The sequence below is a fragment of the Heterodontus francisci genome, chromosome 25, assembly GCF_036365525.1.
Source record: "Heterodontus francisci isolate sHetFra1 chromosome 25, sHetFra1.hap1, whole genome shotgun sequence".
Taxonomy (NCBI): domain Eukaryota; kingdom Metazoa; phylum Chordata; class Chondrichthyes; order Heterodontiformes; family Heterodontidae; genus Heterodontus; species Heterodontus francisci.
Window position 1 is genome coordinate 41767665 of NC_090395.1, and position 25733 is coordinate 41793397.

Genomic DNA, 25733 nt, shown 5'->3' on the forward strand with positions numbered 1-25733 from the left:
TGAACCCCCAAGTCTCTTTGGACATCCACTGTACTTAACCTCTTCCCAGTTAGAAAGTACCCTGCTCTATCCTTTTTTGGTCCAAAATGGATAATCTCACACTTGCCCGTATTGAAATCCATCTGCCACAGTTTTGCCCACTCACCTAGTCTGTCAATATCTCTTTGCAATTTTATGCTATCATCTAGAAGGAAGCAAGGTTGGGAGGGGGAAGCAGGCTGTGGGTGGAGAGCGATACAAGAAAGTGATCAGAGATGGCCTTATCTGTGATTGATAAGACAGAGTAGTGAGGCCACCTGAGATGGCAGTGAAAATGGATTGGGGAGTTTACATAGGAGAGATCAAGGGAGGATAGGCGGTCAGTAAACTCAGAGGAGGGACAGCATGATGAATTGAGATGCAGGTTGAAATCACTGAGGACGAGAAGTCACTTGGTGCAGCGGCTGAAGAAGGAAAGCAGTGAAGGTAGCTCGGTGAGAAAATTGGCATAGTAATGGGTGGGCGGTAGCGAACAAGGACTTTAAATGAGAGGTGAGAGAGGTGAAACGAAGTGAGATGCTCAAAGGAGAAAAAAGTACCAGAGGAGTGAAAAGGACAAACTAAGGTGTGATTTGATGATAAGAACCACACCACCACCATGACAGTCTGGACTCAGCAAGTGGTGGATGGTATAACCAGGCAAGGAGGCTTCATTTGGGGTAAGGTGTGATCATACCTCAACCAGGTTTCCCTCAAGGACATGATGTTGATGCTATCATCCATAATAAGCTCATGGATGGCAAGGGCCTTATTCATAAACGAACAGATATTCTGGAGGAAGATGCAAAGATATATTGGATTCTTGACTTTATTAATAGAGATATCTACTACAAAAGTAAAGAAGTTATGTTAAAGCTTTATAAAATACTGGTTAGGCCTCAGCTGGAACATTATGTTCAATTCTGGGCACCACACTTTAGGAAGGACGTCAAGGCCTTAGAGAGGGTGGAGAAGAGGTTCACTGGAATGACACCAGGGTTGAGGGACTTGAGATATGTGGAAAATCTGAAGATGCTGGTGTTGTTCTCCTTAGAAGGAGAAGGTTAAAAGGAGATTTGATTGAGGTGTTCAAAATCATGAAGGACTTTGATCGGGTAAATAAGAAGAAATTGTTTCCAGTGGCAGAAAGGTGGGAACAAGAGGACAGAATTAAGGTGACATGAGGAAATATTTTTCTTTACGCAGCAAGTTGTTGTGGTCTGGAATGCATGGCTTGAAAGGGTGGTGGAAGTAGATTCAATAGCAATTTTCAAGAGAGATTTGGATAAGTACTTGAAAGAAAGAAAAAAGTTACGGGGCTATGGGGAAAGAGCAGAGGAGTGGAACTTATTGGATAACTCTACTGAAGAGCCAGCACAAGTACAATGGGCCGAATGGCCTCCTCCTGTGCTGTAACATTCTATGATTCTATGAGTATCTGTGACGGTAAATGAAAGTTCATTCTACTCAGCTCACTACTGCTGCAAGAGCGGTCAAAATAAACCTCTTAGATAGGATCTTCAAGTCAGAGTGGAGAAATGGCTATGTATTTCACAAAACATTCCTGTTTTCACTTACCTGTATATTGGCAAAGATAAATATCAAATTCTAGAATTCACTTATTACCATTTTGGCAAGTTCCTGATGCACACTGAGGATGAATTTAAGGAAAAAGTTCAGATTAGCCACCCTCAATCTGGTCTTCCTTAGTCTTGAAGTACAAATGCAATTTGACCATTTATACCAAAGTAAGTGAATTTCTTCCATATTGTGCTCAAATTACATTATGCAAGTTAATTTAAAAACTCAATGGCAGAGCTAGACTGGTATTGTGGTAAGTTGCACATTAACATTCGATGCTGCAAAATGATAGGGCATAGGAAACTTCCCACAATCAGCTCTTAATCCCATCCATGATTATGGAGGAGTCATAAACTCACCAAACAAGGGAAAAAAATAGGTGACAAGTCACTCCAATTATCCTTAAGCACCTCATTGTAGACATTGATACTGTTAGAGGCCTGGGCATAGGCCAACATACCATTTAAAGGTCTAACGAATGACCAAAATAGGAAAAGAAAAAAGCACATAAATTACTAAAATGGTCATAATCATGCCTACAAAAGTTCCTTTCCCGTTCTTGTAACATTACAAATATATCAGTTTACTTTGCACCAATTTCATGCCATACCACATCTATGAAGTCATGTTGGAGTACAATTAGGCTAGATTTATAGTGGCTTAAACTTGGCAGTATGCAGAGAGTATAGGTCAGGTTGAAACTGCAACATCAAACTTCGAATTGCAAATCGATGAACTATGAAGGGTCAAATGTCCTCCCGCATTTCTATTTATTTTGTGAACAGCAGCTTTGTGCATTTTAATAAGCAGTTAATTACGAAAAAAAATTACTTACTTGTACATGAAAGGAGCCACTGTTGCTGTGTTAGGATGACTATTTTGTGTGGGAGAAGGAAGTTTGATGACATTGCTGTTGATAGACATTTTTACACCACCAGTAAAAGTGCGCTTAGGAGAAGTAACGGAGGAGACAGACAATTCTGATAAATCTTCGTTCTCATCTAAAAGTAAATTGGAAAAACTGTAGGACTTCCAGCTAACATCAGATTTCCACTGTCTTTGGCTTGAACTGCTTTTAGGTCTATCTGCATCTGTTGTACCTCCACAGCTCGACAGATGTAAAAGATTATCATTTGAAATACTGAATCTGGATTTACACTTTCCCCTGGGAGGAAGTGTTGCAACCCCTTTTTGCATTTCATCCAAAATTTTGCTTCTTGTATGGTTCAAGCCTGCAATTCGAGAGGCTTTTGTAGAAGCAACTTTTCCTCTAGCACTGATTCCATTATCTTTCCTCTCTTCTTTTTGACCTCTGTCTGGGATTTTTGATGCTGACTTCTGCATGCTTGGAGTTCTGTTCAAAGACTGAACAATTCCCTTTCGTGGTATCCTTGGACTGTTATATGCAGATCCTGCAGTATCTATTTCAGTATTGCACAATTCAGTGTTGCCAAGTTCTAATGAACTATCCTGCCCTTTGTCGCTCAAAACGATTTCAGTTCTACTCTGCGCAGTATTTTTAGAAGTTTTACTGTGATATTTCAGTTCTTCCACTGGTCTATTTGCATTGGATAAGCTTTTTTCATTTCCTGAGGCAGGTACCTTCTGAAAATCATTTACTGAGGAAGAAACTGAAGGATTAAGCTGCCTATGAGTCTGTTTGGAGGTCGCCTCGGTGGTTTGTTTTCTATTAGGTGGTAGGTTTCTGGGCTGAGATATGGTTGAAACATGTTGGTGCCTTGTGGTTGAACTTAATTGTGTATTCCCATTCATGACTGGCAGCTGAGATAGATGGTCAGATAAATCTGAAACAAGATTGAAAATTCACTTGAAGGTAAACCAGTTAATACTTTGTGGGCTGTTTCTAGTTTAAACAAACAGTTAAAGTTGAAATGGCACATTATGCAGGACTATTAAGAAAATACTGTAGCAAAAAGGAATTTTTCCATGTAGATGCTGTCTTTCTTCTTCAGACTTGGTGGTGATACCTCAATGTTTTAGAATTGCAGGAAAAATAAAGGATTTAATTTTGAGTACATTTGTAAAACCGGAAGCAGGAAAATTAAAATAAATTGAAATAAGTCGGCTTATGATCATAACTTTTACATTCCATCAACATGTCCTTATATACATAGCTCAATTTTTTCCCCCTTAAAAACATCTGGCATTATTCACATTACAGTTGTTTTTTTTCTGGAAGTCAAAGCAGACTCTTGCTGCAGTTGTGTTAAGTGGGAACCGCCTGTAGAAAGTAACATTTCCAAGTTATTCTGTAGGAAAATCCTCACAAATGATACAGCTGTAGCAAACAAAGTAATCAAAATGAGCAGCAACTTTTAAAAAATTATCTTGTAAAGTTACAAATATATGTCTACATCAGAAACTTAAAAAAGGGAATCCCCCATTTATTGTAATATGATTGCAATATGCCAAAGTTCATTATTACAACTTCATTGACATAATTACTTTTTTGTATGTCTATTGAAAAGGTTTGGTCATGGAACCTACCCAAACCATTTAAGTCACTAGTGGGAAGACTCTGCCTTCTAAAGTTAAAGTGAGCAAAGCCACAATATCTATTCAACTTTAGATCTTACATTAGTCACTCTTAATGCCTTGCTTTTCTTGGTTTGACAGTTACCATGATCCAGTAATTCAGAAAACATCATGTCCCACCCAGTATTCAATCAGCTCTTAGACACATTTACCCTTATATCCTCAATGCCACTCCCAATGACAAATGTGTCAAGATCGTTTTTTTTAAGTCTTAACCATTTGTTTGCTGGCAAGCTCAAGGAAATCCCTTTCTCTCTCAGTTGACTGATTTCATTTGTTAAAGCTCATATGTTATGCTTCTGCAATAAATGCTGTTGCAGCAATATAGGTTCAATGATGTATAATCTCAAAATTTCTTTTCTTTTGGGCCTCCTTATCTCGAGAGACAATGGATATGCGCCTGGAGGTGGTCAGTGGTTTGTGGAGCAGCGCCTGGAGTGGCTATAAAGGCCAATTCTGGAGTGACAGGCTCTTCCACAGGTGCTGCAGAGAAATTTGTTTGTCGGGGCTGTTGCACAGTTGGCTCTCCCCTTGCGCTTCTGTCTTTTTTCCTGCCAACTACTAAGTCTCTTCGACTCGCCACAATTTAGCCCTGTCTTTATGGCTGCCCGCCAGCTCTGGCGAATGCTGGCAACTGACTCCCACGACTTGTGATCAATGTCACACGATTTCATGTCGCGTTTGCAGACGTCTTTATAGCGGAGACATGGACGGCCGGTGGTTCTGATACCAGTGGCGAGCTCGCTGTACAATGTGTCTTTGGGGATCCTGCCATCTTCCATGCGGCTCACATGGCCAAGCCATCTCAAGCACCGCTGACTCAGTAGTGTGTATAAGCTGGGGGTGTTGGCCGCTTCAAGGACTTCTGTGTTGGAGATATAGTCCTGCCACTTGATGCCAAGTATTCTCCGAAGGCAGCAAAGATGGAATGAATTGAGACGTCGCTCTTGGCTGGCATACGTTGTCCAGGCCTCGCTGCCGTAGAGCAAGGTACTGAGGACACAGGCCCGATACACTCGGACTTTTGTGTTCCGTGTCAGTGCGCCATTTTCCCACACTCTCTTGGCCAGTCTGGACATAGCAGTGGAAGCCTTACCCATGCGCTTGTTGATTTCTGCATCTAGAGACAGGTTACTGGTGATAGTTGAGCCTAGGTAGGTGAACTCTTGAACCACTTCCAGAGCGTGGTCGCCAATATTGATGGATGGAGCATTTCTGACGTCCTGCCCCATGATGTTCGTTTTCTTGAGGCTGATGGTTAGGCCAAATTCATTGCAGGCAGACGCAAACCTGTCGATGAGACTCTGCAGGCACTCTTCAGTGTGAGATGTTAAAGCAGCATCGTCAGCAAACAGGATTTCTCTGATGAGGACTTTCCGTACTTTGGACTTCGCTCTTAGACGGGCAAGGTTGAACAACCTGCCCCCTGATCTTGTGTGGAGGAAAATTCCTTCTTCAGAGGATTTGAACGCATGTGAAAGCAGCAGGGAGAAGAAAATCCCAAAAAGTGTGGGTGCGAGAACACAATCTCAAAATAATAGACACCTAAAACATCATTTCACATGGAAACAAAAAGGGATTACTTTTCCTATGCTTACCCTGTTCATCCTTTTTCCCTTTTATTTTCTGTTCTTTCACAAACTCAGTCTGCATTTTAATTATTACCTTCTGTTTCACTATTTTCTAAATGTTTTAATCTTTTGTGCTTTTGTTTGTACTGTACATTTTAGAGCTGGGAACAGACTTCTTTTAATCTTTTTTTTTTAATTGCCTGAAAAATTGCTTTAAAGATCAGCTTTCTCAGAAATGAAATGCCTCAATTGTACTGGTTAAATCATGTAGGGTAAGTCAAAAATTTGATATTATAAAATTAGCCATGAGTTGAAACTGTTTGCTAAGAGCACAGCAATTAATATGGTCCCAATCATCAAATCACAAATGCTGTGGTAAGGGGTGATGTTGAATATTCCTTTCTGGGTTTTGAATGCGCTGCATGATTTAAATGTGGAAGAGAACTTCACAAGGGCCCAACAAACATGGATGCAGTGTTGCCAGAGGTGTTCCATCAGCATCTGTCACTACTCTGAGATTCATGTATATAGACCCTTCACAAGGGAGGCTGTCACACAGTTGTACCAACTGCTGCAGTATGATTGTAGATTAACAACTGGAATATAGAAGGTTCTGTCCCATAGAAGTGATTACTGCAGCATGAAACCTTCATACTATCTGATCCTTCTAAGCCACCCCAGGGGACATCTGCCACATCAGGCAGTCTGCAATGCACACATTTATCAAGCAAGTAACAAAGTCAATGTTGACAAGGGCCAACACTTCATCACTTTCTCTAAGGAAAGTATCAGCTAGATGTGTTGCAGAACATTTGCCCTGTGACAAGTTTCCAAGTGCACGGCATTGCAGGTATTATCCATGTGGCCGATAGGGCTCCTCATGTAAACCCAATGAATAACTGAATAACAAAAAAAGTGCACTCAGTTTTTCTTCAAATAATCGTAAGCATTATTATGCATGCTGAAGACCATTATCCAGGAATAAACCATGGTGCATTCATTATGCGATAGTCCATGATGCCTGCATTTTTTGGAAAGAGAAGAAACACTGGAGAGATACTCTTTGGAGGCCAGGGCTGCCTATGCACGCATAGCTGTTGATCCCATGTAGAAATTGCTTAACAGTTGAGGAGAGTTTCAGGCTGGAAGTCTGAACATCTGTTTAGTATTCCAAGTCCTCCTTTCCACCGGCATGAAAACTGCCTTGTCCAGATTTGGCACAGTGAAAGAATATGAGGAAAAGGGCAATGGTTGTGTGCAGTACGTGAAATGATATCTCTCAGAGGAAGCACAAGTTCTCAATTTCGGTTTGTAACAACCTTGATAAGCAACAGTATACAATATACTTAGTTTTAACTTCTCCCAAATATTTTCTTCATCTGCAGCCAATGTAAATGGACCTGGGTGATTACACTGACTCAGTCAGTGACCATCTTCCATTCAGCTACCACCTATGTCTTTAATGTCAGATGCCCACTGTTGCAACTGTTTTCTTGTTCTATTTCATTTTGTTACTTTAAACACCAGAATACACAGACATCAGTTATAACAGCTGCGGAATGAAACCTTTAATGAGACATCGTTCTATGCAATCGAGTATGTGGTGCCAGGTACATCACACTACCTGATTCCAGTATGTGTACATGGGGCTTTAATGAGCTCATGTTCAATATAAGACTCAGGCATATAACAACCCAGCCTGAGAACCCAGCAACACTCACAACTATTACACTATTTCTACTTTTGATCTCCACATTTCATGCATACTACCACTAAATTACAGTACAAAGATATGTAAGAGTCATCAGAATAAGAACATGAAGACAAGATGCACTTAGCTCATCTCATTCTCTCTTAATTATTCTGTTACCATGGTTATATGGCCCATTTCATTTCATTACTATAAACACCAGTGACCAAACCAACATTCCCAGACCAAAGTCAAAGTCATGGATAAATGACTGTCAGGAAAACCCTATATGCCAAATGGGACACAATATTTTCATCAGTTGAAAACTTATATTAGACTTTTAATGAAAAAAAAACCTGCAAGTTAACTTTTAAAAAATAGCAGCCAAGATGGCCACTGCTTTTTACATTTGAAATACCAGGAGATTGGACTGGAGACAAAAGTCTAACAGAAATTCAGCCAGAGCAATGGCTTTCTCTCAGTAATTGAATTACCTAGAATGGCTTTATCAGCATGGTTGTCAAGGGCATTCTCACCCATTGACTTTGAAAGAGGCAACCCCCTCTGACTGTGGATGGACACCCTGGGGTATGTAACATCTTGAATTTCATTAGAAGATTCCAAAAAAACCTCATTAAAAACCAAGGAGTTTGATAGAACCATGTGACTGCTTGCGTAGCTCTGAAGAAACTGTAAGTTTTGTCACTTAGATAGCAGACAGGCAGTAACTGAAAAGACGGCAACAAAGCAGGCGGCTGCTCTCTCTCTCTCTCTCTTCCCCCCCACCCCATCCCCAGACAATATCAAGAGAAGACCCAGTTGCGACTGGGGACCCCTCCAAGCCTACAGGCCGCTACAACCAGCAACCAGAGGAAGCGAATGAACAACCCATTCTGCCTTCAGGAGCCCTGAGCAAAGCAAGACAGCCACAGAGCAGCTGGACCAGCGAGGACTTCAAAACTACAATTTCAGCCGAGGACTACTGGATTTACAGACTGTATTTAAATTCCATTTATTCTGGACTTTAATCCAACCACCAAATTGGTTTCCCTCTGTAATCTATTTGTATGTGTTCGAGACTCTCGTGTGAATGTGTGTGTGAATATGTAGCGTGTTTTTAGTATTTGAAATTGGGTTAGAATGTTAAGTGTAATAAACTTACCTCTTTCTTGTTTAAACTCAAGAAATCCTGTCTGGTTGGTTCTTTTGCAATCACGGGAGAGGAACAAGATCAAACACTCAGTGAGGTGGTAAGCACAACTACCTTATTTAAAAAAGGAACAAACCCTGTTGCGGTCAAACAAGAGGAAGGACAAAAGGGGACCTGAGACCCCCTCCTCACCTGGTCATAACACTTTCACATATTCCACCAGCTCCACATCCTTGCCTTAGGCTCACTTACAGAATGTATCCCATGTTCAGCAGAAAGCTGTTTTAATGCATTGGGATGAATTTTACCAGTCCTTTGGAAACAGGCTGGGAGGCGGGAGGGCTTGTAAAATGGCAGCAGAAGGCATCGGGAGGGCAGCCTAACGTCTTCCCGCCACCACGGGAAATCCCCAGAAGTGGGTACAGCAGAGGTCGGCGGCCAATTAATTGGCCAATTAGCGTCTACTTTCTGCCCCCATTAGCATTTTACTAACATCGGGACAGGCCACCGCCACATGGGGAGATCACCAGGTAAACTGTAGCGGCCTCCCAGTAGGTTCCCGGGTGGTTCTTTCTTTTATGGCCACTCCATGGCCGACAGAGGGGCCCCTTGGAGGCAATGGATGACCCGCTGCTCCAAAGCCACCTCTGGAGTGTTCACCCCTCTGAACGCCGGGGCCTCTCTGCCTGGCCCCAGCACATTACAAAAAATCCTCACCCTCCCTTCAACATGGAGGCATCCTCTGCCTACGGCCTCAGCAGCGGCCACCTTTAATGGGTGACGTTGCCGAACTGCCAGCCCTCTGATTTACAGTGCATTGGCATTGCATTGTATACTCCCCATTCAAGTGTGCTTTACAGGCTTTTCTCTCTGGGAACAGTTTTCATATGCCAGTAACCACAAGTGAACTTGTGCCATCGAACAGCACAACCCATTTTGCTATTCTGTAAAAATTGGGGTGCTATTCCTTCTGGGAAAACATATCAGCATTTCCTTCTACGGTTAACTATCATTTCCATTAAAGCCTGAACTCAAATACAAATGTTTAAAGACATAATTTTTCAGTAGATCAGTATTGGTGTTCCTGGAATTTGTCCCCACAACATTCCATTTAACAAGATTTACTCTTGTTCTTTTCCCACTAGGAGAAGTAAAGACAGAATCATTCCCACAGGGGAAGGTAATCAAAGGACAAATTCCTAGAGATGCTCAAATATGATAGGAAAGAAAGAACTTGTATTCACTTAATGCCTTGCACAAACTGGCAGCATCTGTGGAGAGAGAAACAGAGCTAATGTTTCAGGTCGACCTTTCATCAGAAATGTGATGGGTTTTCTGCTGTTGAAGCTAGGGGGCGGGGGGGAAGGGGGAGGAAGAACAAACAAAAGGGCAGGTCTGTGATAGGATAGAGGGCAGGAGAGATTAAATGACAAAGATGTCATAGAATAAAAGGCAAAGGGAGTGGTAATAGTCGTGGTAAAAGACGAAGCATTTGTCCAGAGTGAGCGTTAATGGCAGAGTAATGAACAGCTCTGTCCGAAAGGCGGAAATGGTGGAGGATGATCCTTTGGATGTGGAGGCTGGCGGGGTGGAAAGTGAGGACAAGGGGAACCGTATCGTAGCACTGGGAGGGAGGGGAAGGGGCCACTTCCAGCACGATACCACCACCAAACACATTCCCCCCCAACTCAACCCCGGTCAGCAATCCAAACAGACCATTCCCTCCATGACACCCTGGTCCACTCATCCATCACCCCCGACAGCTCATCCCCTTCCTGTGGTACCTTCCCATGCAATCGCAGGAGATGTAATACCTGGCCTTTTATCTCCTCGATCCTCACTATCCAAGGCCCCAAACACTCCGTCCAGGTGAAGCAGTGATTTACTTGCACTTCTTTCAATTTAGTCTGCTGTATTCACTGCTCGCAATGCGGTCTCCTCTACATTGGGGAGACCAAATGCAGATTGGGTAACCGTTTTGCGGAACACCTCCGCTTAGTCCGCAAGCATGACCTCGAGCTTCACGCTGGTTGTCATTTTAATTCACCACCTTGCTCTCACGCCCAGATATTTGTCCTCAGCCTGCTGCAGTGTTCCAGTGAAGCTCAACACAAGCTCGAGGAACAGCACCTCATCTTCCAATTAGACACTTTACAGCACTCTGGACTCAACAATTTCAGACCAGGACCCCTATTTTGATTGTTATTTTTTGACCATGTGCCAGTCTTCAACTTGTTTTTCATGTTTTTGTCATCATTTTGTTTGAAGTGTTCTAGGTTTAAGGTTGAAACACACAAGTTTTTCAGTCATTCATTGCAACCCAGTTCTCTGATGTTAGCGATTAGTTTTGTGGTTTATCCCTGTGCTGCTTCCAGGTTTGAATATATCCCCTGTGTCTCAGTGACCAGAACTGGACATAGTCCTCAAAGTAGGATCTGACCAGTGGACTGTAACAGATTAAGCATGATTTCATTTGACTTCTACTCTGTTGTTTATGTTATATAGGTCAGCCTTGTTGATTGCTGCTCTACAGTAATTAGAGACATTAAATCTTGAATAAACTAATAACCCTAGATCTATTGCAACCTCATCTTACTAATTTCAACTTCACTCTTGGGAGTACATATGAAGCTCATTTTTATCTTCCCATGTGCAATACTTTGCAATTGCCTGTATTTAAATTTCATCTACCAATATTTCATGCACTTATGCATTTTATCTAAATCATTCTGTCTCAAGCTGAACCAGACTGTTAACAATGTTGGAACTAAGTTAGGCCTTTCATGCTGAATTTTGTTAAATGTTTTTGGAAGTCTAGTTACACCATGCCTTAGTGCAGGTCATTTATCACTTTCACCAAAAGTTAAGGAGGTTGGTCAACTGGGTAGCCTCAACATTTGGCCAATTCTTTCAAAAAAATCTTCCTTCATGTTCATTTTTGGTCAGTATAAATTAAACTTGGGGAGGGATTTTTTAAAATTCATTCTTGAATGTTAGCATTGCTGGCATGGCCAGCATTTATTACCCATCCCTAATTGCCCTTGAGAAGGTAGTGGTGAGCTGCCTTATGTGGAGTAGGTACACCCACAGTGCTAATTTCTGTAGTGGTTTGATACAACTGAGTGGCTTGCTAGGCCATTTCAGGAAACAGTTAAGAGTGGATCTGGTGACATATGTAGGTCAGACTGGGTAAGAACGGCAGATTTCTTCCCCTGAAGGCCATCAGTGAACCAGATGAATTTTTACGACAATCTGGTGGTTTCATGATTATTAATGAAACTAGCATTTTATTCCAGATTTATTATTTTTATTTGCATTTAAATTTCCCCAGCTGCTGTGGTTAGATTTGAACTCATATCTCCAGAGCATTAGTCTGGGCCTCTGGATTACTAGTCCAGCAACATTACCACTATGCTACCATCCCCCTGGTACATCCCTTAATATGGGATAAAGTGGAAGCAAGTAGTGAAAATTGCAATCAAATTATTAATACAATTATGTACAGAAGAATTGGTGGAAGACTAAATAAACTGCAAGTGCTAATAAAGAAACATCTCCATCACTAGTAAAGTCACTATTCCATATAATTCATTAACAAATGGCTATAAAAAGGGCACTGAACTTGTTCCAATGTATCCCTAAAGGGATGAATGTATTAAACAGGGAAAAGCACTCAATGAAAAATAATCAATACAAATCAATTCAAGTAAATTTCAAGACTTAAACTAATGTTGAAAAGGGATAAGCAGTGAAATGTATCTGTAGTCATATATTTTCCATTCATTAATGTTAGCAATATCTCTGGAGTTCTGTCAAGACACATCCTCTAAGCATTTATCTTGAGAGAAAGAAATGGCTGCAGCAAAGTTATCTACCAAAATAATTCAATGTATGTGCACTTTGCGATGTGGCTATAATAAATACTTTAAATCCCTAACTGAAGGTGCTTAAAACAAAACACTATGAAGATATTCAACATAATTTAACATGGAGATAGGATTGTTCTGATCTTAGTAACCATATCTAACATAGAGATAGCTATCATTTTGCTAGAAATACCAAGTAGAACTAACCTCTTCCAATATGTTTCCAATGCCACAAATACTTACTAATTATAAAGAAACTTTCCCCAGCATTGTTTTGAAAAAAAAACCTTTCATAGCCTCTTTCCCAAACTTTTGAGAAAATGAATCTGGTCAGTCTCCTGCTCCCAACCTAGAAACCAAGTTAAACTAAAAAAAAAACCAAGAAAATGACTAAGTGTTGATGAAAATTGCCCCTCTATTCAATAAATTACTTCATGAAGCAACATCCAAAGTAATGGATTCAAACATACAAACTACAGCTATATGGAAAATGTCACAACAGAATGCATTGTGAATTTTTGATCACTTTCTCAGAAGCAGCAAAGGCATTTAGCCTTATCATCAGCCTGAAGAAAACAGAAGTGCCGTTCCAATCCCCACCCAGTGAAAATTACAACCCACCACAGATCAGTATCAAATATGAAAGTCTCAAAATTGTTGATCAATTCACATATCTGGGCAGCGTTATTTCAACCCATGCGTCCATTAGCAAAGACACTGACAATTACTTGTCCAAAGTCAACAGCTCTTTTGGTCGGCTCTGTAAATGAGCTGGGAAAAATCACTCCTTGCGCACTTCCACGAAAACCCAGGTATACAGAGCTGTTATTACTACCCTCTCATATGGTTCTGAATCTTGGATCCTGTACAGTAGACAAATTAAGTTACCTGAACTCTTCCATCAATGCTGCTTGCACTCCATCATGAATATCAAATGGTAGGACTGCAGTACAAATATCGAAGTACTTAAAAGAGCTAATTTACCCTGCATTGACAGCAATCTTCTACAATGACAACTGCACTGGACAGGACATGTGACACGCATGGAAGACACCAGAATGCCAAAAGCAGAGCTATATGTAGAACTGTGCCTCGGGAAGTGGAATCGAGGTGCTCCGCGAAAACATTTCAAGGACCAGCTAAAGAAACAACTCTCCTTGGCTGACATTGAATAATGGACATGGGAGCAGGATGCTGCTGACAGGAAAAACTGGTGCTCAAAAATCAGGAATGCTTCACACAGGTTTCAGTCCTTAAGCTGTAGGAGAGAAACATCGAAAATGGAAGGAAGCTGCTTTTGCCCGGGCTCCCCCAGGTCAAGAATTCATATACTCCAAATTCTCAAGAGCCTGCAGATCTAGAATTGGACTGTTTAGCCACCAGCGAGCGTGCCGAAACCCATAGAGCCGAATCTTCCATTGATCTTCATCTGTGAATAACTAGCCATCATCACGAGTCAATATTCTGGGTGGATTTTAAGTAATACTGTCTTGTCAGCCATTTCAAGTTACGAAGCTACTTGTATATTGAATGGCACAGGCTTGTGTACCTGTGTGTATGTGCACACAAGCATACATACAAGTGTGGATGCACTTACATGAGCATTGGCGTTGATCTGTTACTTGCATACTATTGATTAGATACGGAGCAGCAAGTGTACAATAAGCAAAAATTATGGAGAAAGTCTACATATAAAATGAAGGATAAAGGTATGGAAAGGATCTATTTATAAAGTAACTTTTTGAGTATGTGTGAAAATCGCATTCCAACTTCCCTGTGGTGGCCCTTGATAACCATGCCATCAGCAGGGGAAAATTCAATCCAAGATTTAAATTTTTTAGCACAGAAAGCAATCATCACACTTACAGAGCAAAAATTAAAAGCTTAAATAAGTAATTAAAATTACAATGGTCAATCAAAACTTTTAACTGCAAATTTAGCAAAATTCAAGTCCTTAGCCTTGAGTCCATGTTATCAAAAGGGTTGTCATGACCGTGACAAAATAAGCGATCTTGTAAGGTTACTCACTGTCTTTAGGATGTGGCAGTCAAAAACAGATTATAATGTGTTTTTAAGTGCTAGAATATCATCAGCAACATTGCCCATAGTTGGTGAATGGACCTTTTTTCTAAGGAAATCGATGTGTTGTATTTATTAGGATACATGAGGCAATGAGGCTTGTTGAAGCAGGTTCTTGGGTTTACAAGGATTTGAGAGAGTTGTGGGATATCAGTGAAAGGTGGGGAACTGAGGAGTTATGGGGCATCATGAGTACTTGTTATGAACATATTGAGGATTTCTAAAGCCTTATCAGTAATTGGAGTATAGTATTAATGGGGAAAAATAGTGAATGGCCGATGGATGGTCATGGAGTCCAGCTATGAGTTCAGGCTGGGATTATGGCCATGAATAAGCGGAGCTATTAATAATTTTTTTAAATTCATTCATGCGATGTGGGCGTCGCTGGCCAGACCAGCATTTATTGCCCATCCATAACAGTCCTCACGAAGGTGGTGGTGAGCTGCCTTCTTGAACCGCTGCAGTCCATGCGCTGTTAGGAAGGGAGTTCCAGAATTTTGTTGTTTCCGGTGCCAAGGTCGATGCCGGGTGGTTCGGCTGGTTTCATTCTTTACCGACTGTGTAGCAGTTAGGTACAACTGAGTGGCTTGCTAGGCCATTTCAGAGGGCAGTTAAGAGCCAACCACTTTGCTGTGGGTCTGGAGTCACAGGTAAGCCAGACCAGGTAAGGACAGCAGATTTCCTTCCCTAAAGGACATTTGTGAACCAGATGGGTTTTTACGACAATCGACAATGGTTTCATGGCCATTAGACAAGCTTTTAATTCCAGATTTATTAATTGAATTCAAATTCCACCTTTTGCTGTGCTGGGATTTGAACCCATGTCCCCAGAGCAATACCCTGGGTCTCTGGGTTACTAGTCCAGTGACAATACCACTACGCCACCGCCTCCCCTTAAATATATATACAGAGTGCCTCCTTTACAAAGGAGAACACTTGGAATTTGTTTCCGAGCAACATAGTAGGGATAGGGGTGTGCGACCAGTGTTCAGCCAGACTTTCCAGCTTCATTAGCAGATAAATGCTCTAGAAATACCCCTTGGTGGCACAAGTACCACTAATGGCAGCATAATGGGAGAAACTCCCACAACACCAGAAAATCCCTAGGTTCACCAGGATGGTGCTCCTTGTGAGTGCATCTTGGTAGCTACATAGGGGTGTGCTCCAATGCAGACTTTTGGGGTTTGTTGCTGTGGAGACCACAAATTCAAGAAGTATTGGTCTAACAAAAAATGGTAAGATATTACGCACTAAAACATGCGTTAAGCATAAATGCTCCTCCATATGCAACTCCAAGGAAGATGGAAAGCAAAGGAGGGAAAAGAAAAAATATGAAAAATTATGCAAGAATATGCAAGGAGAGTGACAATTATTCTCATGAAGTATATGCCTCTTTTCTCATCAATTACCTAGGTAAGTGTTACGGACAGATGGGAAATGATAGCAGTGGTTTCCCTTTTCTACCTCTCAACTGATGGAAGACATCATGCTTTTAAAAAAGTGTTTTATACCCTTTGAGCATTTTAATAGGCAATAAATAAACAAATGACAGGTTTTCTCGTAGGTTTAAAGAGAGATAAATGTTTATTAAACAATACCCGAAAATATTCGCAAATACACACACACACAGAAAAGATAGAAGTTAAAAGACAGCATGCATTTAGGTCTGATGGTTTTAAGAGTTTGTTGTAAAACCTGGTTTGTTTCCCCAGGAGGAAGATTTTAAAATGCTGCAGACCTGTTTATTTTTTCCTTTTCCTGGTACACCAATGTCAAACTTTGGAAAGTTTCAGGTGGATAGATGCTTTAGCTGCAGACTTCTTTGGTCAAATCTCAGTCACAATTCAGTGGTGAAGATCCTGTGATAATTTCTCATATTGGGAGTTTCAGAGGTCACCTTTTTATCTCTGCCTCGAGGTATTTTAAAGATGGTATTCTTGCTGGGATAAATCTCTCTTTTCCTTCTGGCTTTCTGGTTTCTGCACAGAGAACGTCTCTTATTAGAATTCCTTATCAGAGACTTGGCTTCTTTCAGGCGACTAAAGTTTCACTCCCACTGAGTTTTCATAAATGGTGTTTGACGGTGTGGCCATTGTTAGACTAATGGTTTGGATGTTGCTCATCTCTATGCCATTGTGATAAAGTGGTGTTTTTTCACACCCTTTATTCTGAGTTTGAGTCTGCAGTCTCCATGTCTGCCAAGTCACTGTTAACCCAACTTGCTGGAGAGGCATAGCCATTAACATTGAATGGGCCATTTACATTTCTAATACTTTCATCAACACTTGACCAGATATAACGATTGGTTCAGGGTTCCAGTAGTGACCATGTGTATTTGCAGTACAGGAGAGATCACCTGACCTCTTACTCCATCTTGCTTTGCAGCAAATGGAGTCAGTTTTGAGTTCAATTCATCAGTTCATTTTGTAGTTCAGAATTTAAGCAATAAGGCCAGTATTCCCTAGTGAGCATTGACACTGTAACTCTTCACATTCAATATTAACATAGATCATTCACTGTACACGTATAGAGTATTTCCCAAAAATTTGTCTCAGAAAATGTAATTTTCTTTATGGAAACTTGACAAAGGATTCGGGAATGGAATAATAAAGTAACTGTTTTTAACCATCAGAAAATAACGTTAAAGATTATTTTTTAAAAAAGATTACCTAATGTCTAATGTTTCAAATAATAATATTTTTCTCTTGTTCCTGCACGTTATAATCCATTCCCCAGGCACACAGGGTGGGCAAGTAACATTATTCAAGGTCAGCTGTCACTTGTTAAACAAGTGTGACCCTGTTGATCTCACTCTCTAGTATTCCCTCATTATGGGAATTGTCTTGGCTGCTTTCCTTGATGGTCCTGCCAAGAGCACAAAGTCGCCATGCAAGAAAATATGTAAAGAACCACATCCAACCCTGAATTCCTCCCATCTGCAATGCAAAAGCAGAAGAATTTCAGGGCTCCAGTATTAGCATCAAACATTCCCAGGTTCAGTCGCGTGTAGCACAGTCAGATGTAGAGTAAAACTTTCTCTACTCCGCCACACCAACCTGCCTCATTCTCAAATAAGCACTTGTACTGCATCCTTGTGACAGTTTTTTTTACACTTAAAGTATCATTTCAATCATTCACAGCTGAATATCCTCATTTTTGTACTATCTAAACAACTATTCTTGCTCATGTGGATACATCCTAATGGTAGGCAACGTGTGTAGAATTCAAAACAATTTGGCCACAAAATTCAACTCGGTAGTGCCAAAAAGGCACCTGCATCCCATGCTCACTTTTCCAGTCCGTCAGACGACATTTTGTGAGGGCGTTAGCACGGCCATTCCGAGCCTGCACTGGAAAGCAGATCATGACAATGTGCAAGGCTGATTTGACACCAGTAATGCTGTTTGTAACCACACCACTCTAGCTAATGTCTTTTCTTAAGCACATACAGCTGAACAAGTGTTCGGCACCAGAAGGACCTGCAGCAGCACAATTTAAAAGGAACATCAACAACTTGTAAGTTAGTTGTTGATTGATTTCTACTGACTCGATCTGAAGTGCTGCGAGTTTTATACTGCTATTTAAAGTTGGTACAGTTGACAGGGAGTGGTGCTGCATGCGGTAATGGCCTTGGTTCTGAATTCTAGAGTTCTGGTCAGCCACTAGCTCCCAGTGATCAGTGCTGTAGTTATCAATCCTCTTGGCCTGCAGCATGAAAGAGAAATTGAATAGAAGCAGCACAGAAGTGGACAAGCTGCACACAGTGGAAGGAGGAGGAGGGGGCGTAGGGCTCTCAGCCAGAAGCCTCATTCACCCAAGATCTTCAGGGAAGGTTACTCTTACCTCAACTTTAGCCAATGTGTGTGTTGTCCCTGTTTTACAAAGAAGGTGCTCACTGAAATCTGCCACCTCTTTCAGACAGACCTGCAACCACAGAGCAAGGCAAGGATGGCACTGCCAGTGGCTCTAAGGTGATCGTAGCCATGATCTTCTTTGTGTTGGGATACTTCAGGATGCAGCAGGCAATACTGCTAACAACAACATCCAGCACAGTGTAAGGGGTGGGGGGGGGTTGGTGTGAGGGGTGGTGTTGACTGAGGCTTTTTATGCCAAACAAGGGAACTATATTGTATTCTCTCTGACCAGAGAGAAGCAGGCAGAACATGCACATGGCTTTATCACGATAGCAGGTTTCCTTATGGTGCAGTACCATCGACTGCACGTGTGGCTTTGCAGGTGCCACATCTAAATGCAAAGATCTACCACAACTGTAAAGGTTTCCAATGGCATTCCACAGGGCTCACTGTTGCATCCCTTGCTATTTGTGGTCTATATTAATGATTTGGAGTTAAATGTGGGAGGAAAGATTGGGAAATTTGCTGATGACACAAAAATTGGCCATGTAGTTGATAGCGAAGAGGATAGCTGTAGACCCCAGAATTATATCAATGGTTTGGTTGAGTGGGCGGAAAAGTGGCAAATGGAATTCAATCCAGAGAAGCGTGAGGTAACGTATTTGGGGAGGGCAAACAAGGTGAGGGAATATGCAATAAATGGGAGGATGTTGAGAGGGGTAGAAGAAGTGAGAGATCTTGGAGTGCATGCCCACAGATCCCTGAAGGTGGCAGGACAGGTAGATACAGTGGTGAAGAAAGCATATGGAATGCTTTCCTTTATTGGCCGAGGTAGAGAATACAAAAGCAGGGATGCAATGCTGGAACTGTATAAAAAGCTGATTAGGCCACAGCTGGAGTATTGCGTACAGATCTGGTCACCATATTACAGGAAGGACATAATTGCTCTGGAGAGAGTACAGAGGAGATTTACAAAAATGTTGCCAGGGCTTGAAAGTTGCAGTTATGAGGAAAGATTGGATAGACTAGGGTTGTTTTCCTTAGAATAGAGGAGGCTGAGGGGTGACTTAATTGAGGTGTACAAAATTATGAGGGGCCTAGACAGAATAGACAGAAAGGACTTGTTCCCCTTAGCAGAGAGGTCAATTATCAAGGGGTACAGATTTAAGGTGATTGTTAGAAGGATTACTGGGGACATGAGGAAAATTTTTTTCACCCAGTGGATGGAGAGTGTCTGGAATTCACTGCCAGGAACAGTGGTGGAAGCAGAAACCCTCAATTCTTTTAAAAGGTGTCTGGACATGCACTGGAAGTGCTGTAACATGCAAGGCTACGGACCAAGTGCTGGAAGGTGGAATTAGATTGGGCGGCTAGTTGTTTCAGCCAGCAAGGCCATGATGGGCTGAATGGCCTCCTTCTGTGCCATAATTTTTCTATGGTTCTAAGGTTACCACTCACTGAATGTGCAGTTGGTGCACAATCATGCTCAGCACATTATGCTGGTGAATGCCCACTATCCTGGCAGCAGTCATGATGTATATATTCTGCACCAACCTACTGTTCCCTCAGTATTTGACCCACCACTTCAAACCAGAGAGCAGCTGCTAAGTGACAAGGGCTATCTGCTGACTACCTGGTTCATGACTCTGGTGAGCAACCCAAATACGCATGGCCAGCATGCATATAACAAGAGCTATGCTGCCAAATAGCACATCATCAAGCACATCATTGGAGTGCTTAAGCAATGCTTCCACTGCATGGAACACTCTGGAGGAGCCCTGCAGTACTTGCAGTGTCATGATTCGTCATCGTTGTCTGTGTGCTGCACAACCTCACCATCATGACAACACAGTCCTTGCCAGCAGGGATATGGGGAAGGGGAGAGGGGGGCAGCGAGAAGAGACAACCAACACATCCCCTTTCCGACTGGGCTCTCCATGATCACCTCATTTGCTCATTCAAGTACGGTTCCAAATCCCCAACCTACACAGTCCCACACCTTGCTTTGCCTGACTGTCACCGACCATCACAGTGTCCTCTTGGCCACAATGCTGAAATTAAAGCCACCACAAAACTTCCATTCCAAAGCAACTTCATCAAACAAACCATTAAATATCCCATACAAAAGTCAACTAATCGCCCTTGTCTATTCACTTATTGCCTGTCTTGCAGGTGCCTTTGCATGCCTTAATGCTCCGACACAATGCTACCCAGTAGCTGCAGTATGGTTGACTGAAGGCTGTTTTCAGTGGGGGAGACTGTTGATGGCCCTGCAGGACGCCCTTGAGCAACTCTCACTCTAGAAGGCCCGACTTCAAACTGCACCACCTTGACATAAGCACCAGCAGTCTGAGCTGGTTGGCTGACAAGCAACAAGGGCACTGGATGAATGGTAGCAGTGGGAGGACAAATCCTGTGTTCCACAGCCACTGCCACTTTCCACCACCCAGTAATCCTAGTAAATCTGCTGAGAGACCCTGCAAGCCCATTTGAGTGCTGCTATTCGCAGCCATAATAGCAACAGTCTGAGCCTGCGTGGCAGCAAGGTGCACCTGAATGGCAAACAAGCGGAGATTGCATGACTTCAGTCTGAACTTCCATTGCAGCACTCAAACATTGGGTGGCTTCCGCTTCTGCAATGGAATCTGAGACTTTGGTCATCAACGCTGCATCATGGTTGGGTATGCAAGTATTCTCATGGAGTCAGTCACCACTTCCACACGGGAAAGAATGGGTTCCAAGCTCTGTTCCAGGTTGGTGATGGACTGCTCGATGCTCCTCGACAGTGACAGTAGGCTTTCTGGCAGGCCTGCAATGCACCAAGCATTTCATTGTGCAAGCTCATCAGCCTTCCGATGTAAGCCACCCCATTGAAGTGTTCATCTGAATCTGTTGAAGCAGAACGCATGTGACCTCGTCCTCTGGGGAGCTGGCATCTGTGGGACCCTTTCCTCCTGCCCTGGCTGCACGCCATTTTTGCCAGGTGATTCACCACGAACAAATCCCATATCTTTGCTACCCTTTAAAGTATGCGCAGTGTCCATATCTGAGCTGGTGGATGCAAGTGTGAGACTGAGTGAAGATGCATTCAATGACCTTGACCACTCCAGTGAGGTCATTAAACTTCATCCTGCACTACATTCAGGTCCTCGGACTAGACTGTTTGCATTGACAGCAATGGCTATCTACTCCCACTGCCTTTGCAGTGTCTGTCTGGAGGACCTCCTGGTCTCCTATGGATAGAGGGCATCGCTCCTCCTGTATACCTCTTGCCCAAGGCTTCCAGTATTGCATCAGAGAACCTTGGACCATGCACCTTGCCCCGTTGCACCACTTTCACTCTACTTCCAGGTCAGACAATCTTTCCTAGTCAGTTCCAGCACCTGCTGCAGCCAAAATGTACCTCCCCTTTAACAGGTGCAGGTTGGCTTTACGTTGTGCAGGCTAGCTTTAAGTGGTGCTCATCTCATACAAATCTGAACCCCATGCTGAGGTGTGCAGCCACTCAGCAGCACATTTAATGCTGGGCTGCACACAATCATTTATGTTAACAGGCAGCATAAAGTTGACATGCTGGCTACATCACAACAATGGGCGCAAGTTATCGTGCATTGTGATCTCAATGCCCGCTTTTGGGTCTTATCCAATGTTTCCCCTTTTATTTTTACAAATATCAAGGCAAAATTTTATGGATGCTGAAAATCTGAAATAAAAGAAAACGAATTATTGGAACTACTCAGTAGGTACTGACCTCTTGTCAGTTCTGATTAAGGGTCATTTACCGGAAAGGTTAAACCTGTTTCTTTCTCCACAGCTGCTGCCTGATCTACTGAGTCATTCCAGCATTTTCTGCATTTTATTTCTTACAAACTGGGGGACACACAAAGGAAAATATACCTCAATATTCCCCAAAAATAACTCTCTAATTTCACCACTAAAGGAAACACAGAGCAGCAGTTCAAAAGGATTAAGCTAAAACCAGTGATATACTTCGCAGCCAACTCAGTTCACACAATAGACATGGTGAAATATTTGACAGGAGCTCACACCAAACAGAATCTGAATACAGTCTGCTTTTATATCCAAACTATTTGGATATCTATGTCATGTCATGCTTGCAGACTATTCACATAATGGAATGTGTACTGTGCCCTATAGCACTATTTATATTGGGACGATTATAGAACACTGAGATGGGAAATCATTAGACCTAGTTTCATCAAGTATATTATTTGAATTTCATTCCACAAATCAATTCTTTCTAAGACATGTCATCAGTAATATGTTCCCTATGCACGTATGTGTGTGTGCGTGTGTGTGTATGTGTGTACACATTTGCGTGTGGGTACATGCGTGTAGTTTTTCTCCTTACCTTTACTTCAAAATGAGAATTGTCTTTTTCCATTGTTGAAGTGTGCAACTGGCATTTAATGCATTCTCTTCATGTAGGACAGACATCAAGAGCCCGATTTTAGCTCTATGCAAATGGGTAGGTTTTAATGAGTTAAAATCTCACCCCAAATTCTAATATAGTTGGAAGTAACTCCTTTCCCCACTTCCCACGGTAAGTGAAGTATTTTAACTCCAAACATTAGAACAGAGTATAATATTTAGCTAAGAACATTAAAAAAAAAACTAAAAAATAGGAAGAACAATTAGGAGAAAAGGAGACAACACAGTGAAACTAAGTAAAAATAAAAATGTTAATTCCTTTATTGAAAATTATATTAAATATCACCACATGGTACCACAGATGTTAATTACATACAACTAACATTTCTACTATTAATTACTTTTAATCATAGTCACTTCAGTTGTGCATGTTTAATATCTCTTGGAAAGCTAGCTCTGATGTTTGAGTAGCATTATTTTAACAATTTAAGTGTTAGGTGACATGAGTGAGTGAAAACTTGCGACAGCTGGGTAACCAAGACAAACAACAATTTCCCTATACCTGCTGAAAACCCAAGAATTAAGAATAGTGCTCAGAAATGAAGTAAAGAAACAGCAAAATATGGACAACTACTTAATGTTCTATGTGGGAGAGAAATGGGGTAATACAGGTTTATAAATTCCAATTATATCTGGCATTTCAAACCAACAAAAATGATGTTCAATTATAAATATGCAGAAACATATGGATTAACCAGAAGCATCGTTCACACATACAAGAGAGGAGTAATAATCCTGAAAAAGATTCTGGTTCTGTACTATTGCCAAATCTGGCAATACACTGCATTGCAGAAAGATAACAGTGCATACTCATTTGCTGATGGCTATGGAAAAATATAGGTCAGCTCTTCAAAGCATATCTGTCGTCCTCAGATAGCAGAATAAAGCAACATCAGTAATCCAGCAGAGGAATCAAACCACTGGTTTATTTAATTTTCAGAATGTACAGCAGTTCTAGCACACAGAATCCTCTTTGGCTGTGTGACCTTTCTATACTGAAATAACCCTTCATGACTTTTACCATCTGGACAATCTGGACTGTTATCTCCAAATACTGTTTCACAAAATTAATAGAAAAAATAACCAACATAAAATGGAAAATAGGTGCAACAGTAGATAGTTTAAGGGTGACTTCCAAAATAAAGTTATATGGTTTTCCTTTGTTGCTCTACATGTAGTATCACAGTTTTATACTTTAAAGTATGTCCTGGATTCCTGAAGACTGTTCACGCATACCACAAAATTGGTTCACACAATTAGGTACTGTCTAATTAAAATGCATAAATTATAGTATAGTAGTATACCATAGGCCTCAAGTTTGCCCTCTGTGTTTTTTCACCAATGCAAACTGATATTATACCCATGGCACTAATTGATGATACACCTGAAACACCCATGAAATTTCAGATTTCCAACCAACATTATCTCCTCAAAATGTTACTATTGTAACACTGGAAGGGGCGGGCTTACATTTCCAATTCCCTAAAAAGCTATTCTCCCCCTAACAGAAGACTAAAAAACAAAACTGCAAATGAAACATCTGAAATAAACAATCTTATTTGCACATAACAAAAGAATGAGGATTTCAAATCAAAAAAACTGCTGGAATAGAAATTTAAACATATGTATTTACCTATTTCCTGAAGACTATCTCCAGCATGAAGGAATACCAGCCTTTTTTGTGTTACGGGATGGTCGCCTTTTCTCTTGCATGCTTGTATATAGACCACAAACCCATCATTAAGGTAGCACAAGCTAATTTTGAGAATTTAGTTCCTGCAGATTTTATGAATGCTTCAGACTACTGTTTCATAAACTAGACATCTCAAGCATCTTTAGCTGAAAACGGAATGATCTAATGTTTGCAAATATGGTCTTGGGACAAATTATAGATTGCTTAAATATTTACTGCACATGAGCTGAAAAACTAAATATTGTGGCTAAAATTATGAGGAAAGTCACAATGAAAATATGCACATTTGCAATTTGGCCAATGGAAGCTAAATTGATCTAGCTTTAAGTATTCTTAAAACCATAAAATAGCCAAATTCAATTTGACCTTTCTCCTGAAACATTCTAGTAATCTATATCATCCCAGTTCCATCTTTCTCCAGTTAAATGGGAGACACTTAAGGCACGTATAATGCATTTGTCTGAGTTGTGTATTGTTGTTGTCGCCTAAGCAGGGCATTATTGATAAAGTCTCATAGTTTGGATAAGGTCAACTAATTATTTACACATCTCTATTTACACTCTCCTCAAGCCTCTCTAGCGAGCATCCTTTGTGCTGCTACTCTCGTCTTCCAAAGCCCATTTCCATGTGACTATTACATCAACATCACTACAGTGGGAGGGGTTGCTCTCACGAGCTCCAGCATTAACCCTTTCAGGTCCTTATACTGCAGTCTGGACATCTTTTGTTGTAAGAATAGGTGAGGAGGGAGAGAGGGGAAAGACAGGATAGAGAGCTCTTTCTGGTAGGGAGAAAATATATGATAAACATCGCTCCCACTTTAAATGATAAAACAGACTCAACACTTGAAAGGTTAAAATGAAATCTAGTTTATAATTTTAACACAAAGAATGACAGAAATTACAGTTTCTGGTTTCATCCAATCCAAAAAATAGTAAACAACAGACTGGTAAATTGCTGGATCAGAATTCAGAGGTAGACTATAACATTCTTGTCTTTTTCATTGGCCTACATCTGATAGTAAGGCAGGATCACAATTCATTCAGTACTAACTGTGGACAAAAATAAGTAAAAATGATTCCTCATGAACACCTTAATCCGTTTACAAATATACTTAAGCTCAACCTATAAACTCATACATGATAATTTAGAGCACAAAGCTGCATTTTATAATAATGACAAGAGAGACTTTGTTAACCCAACTAAGTGGTCGCCTATAAATT

General features: G+C 41.2%; 1 protein-coding gene across 9 annotated transcripts in view; it reads right to left on the reverse strand.

Moving 5' to 3' along the window:
• Positions 1–25733, reverse strand: part of LOC137383841 (neuron navigator 1-like) — a 719754-nt gene that overhangs the window by 502413 nt on the left and 191608 nt on the right. For all 9 annotated transcript variants that reach the window (XM_068057140.1, XM_068057137.1, XM_068057136.1 and 6 more), the window contains one exon: positions 2435–3404. In XM_068057140.1, coding sequence (XP_067913241.1) covers positions 2435–3404 — 970 coding nt within the window. The remainder of the gene's footprint in view (positions 1–2434; positions 3405–25733) is intronic.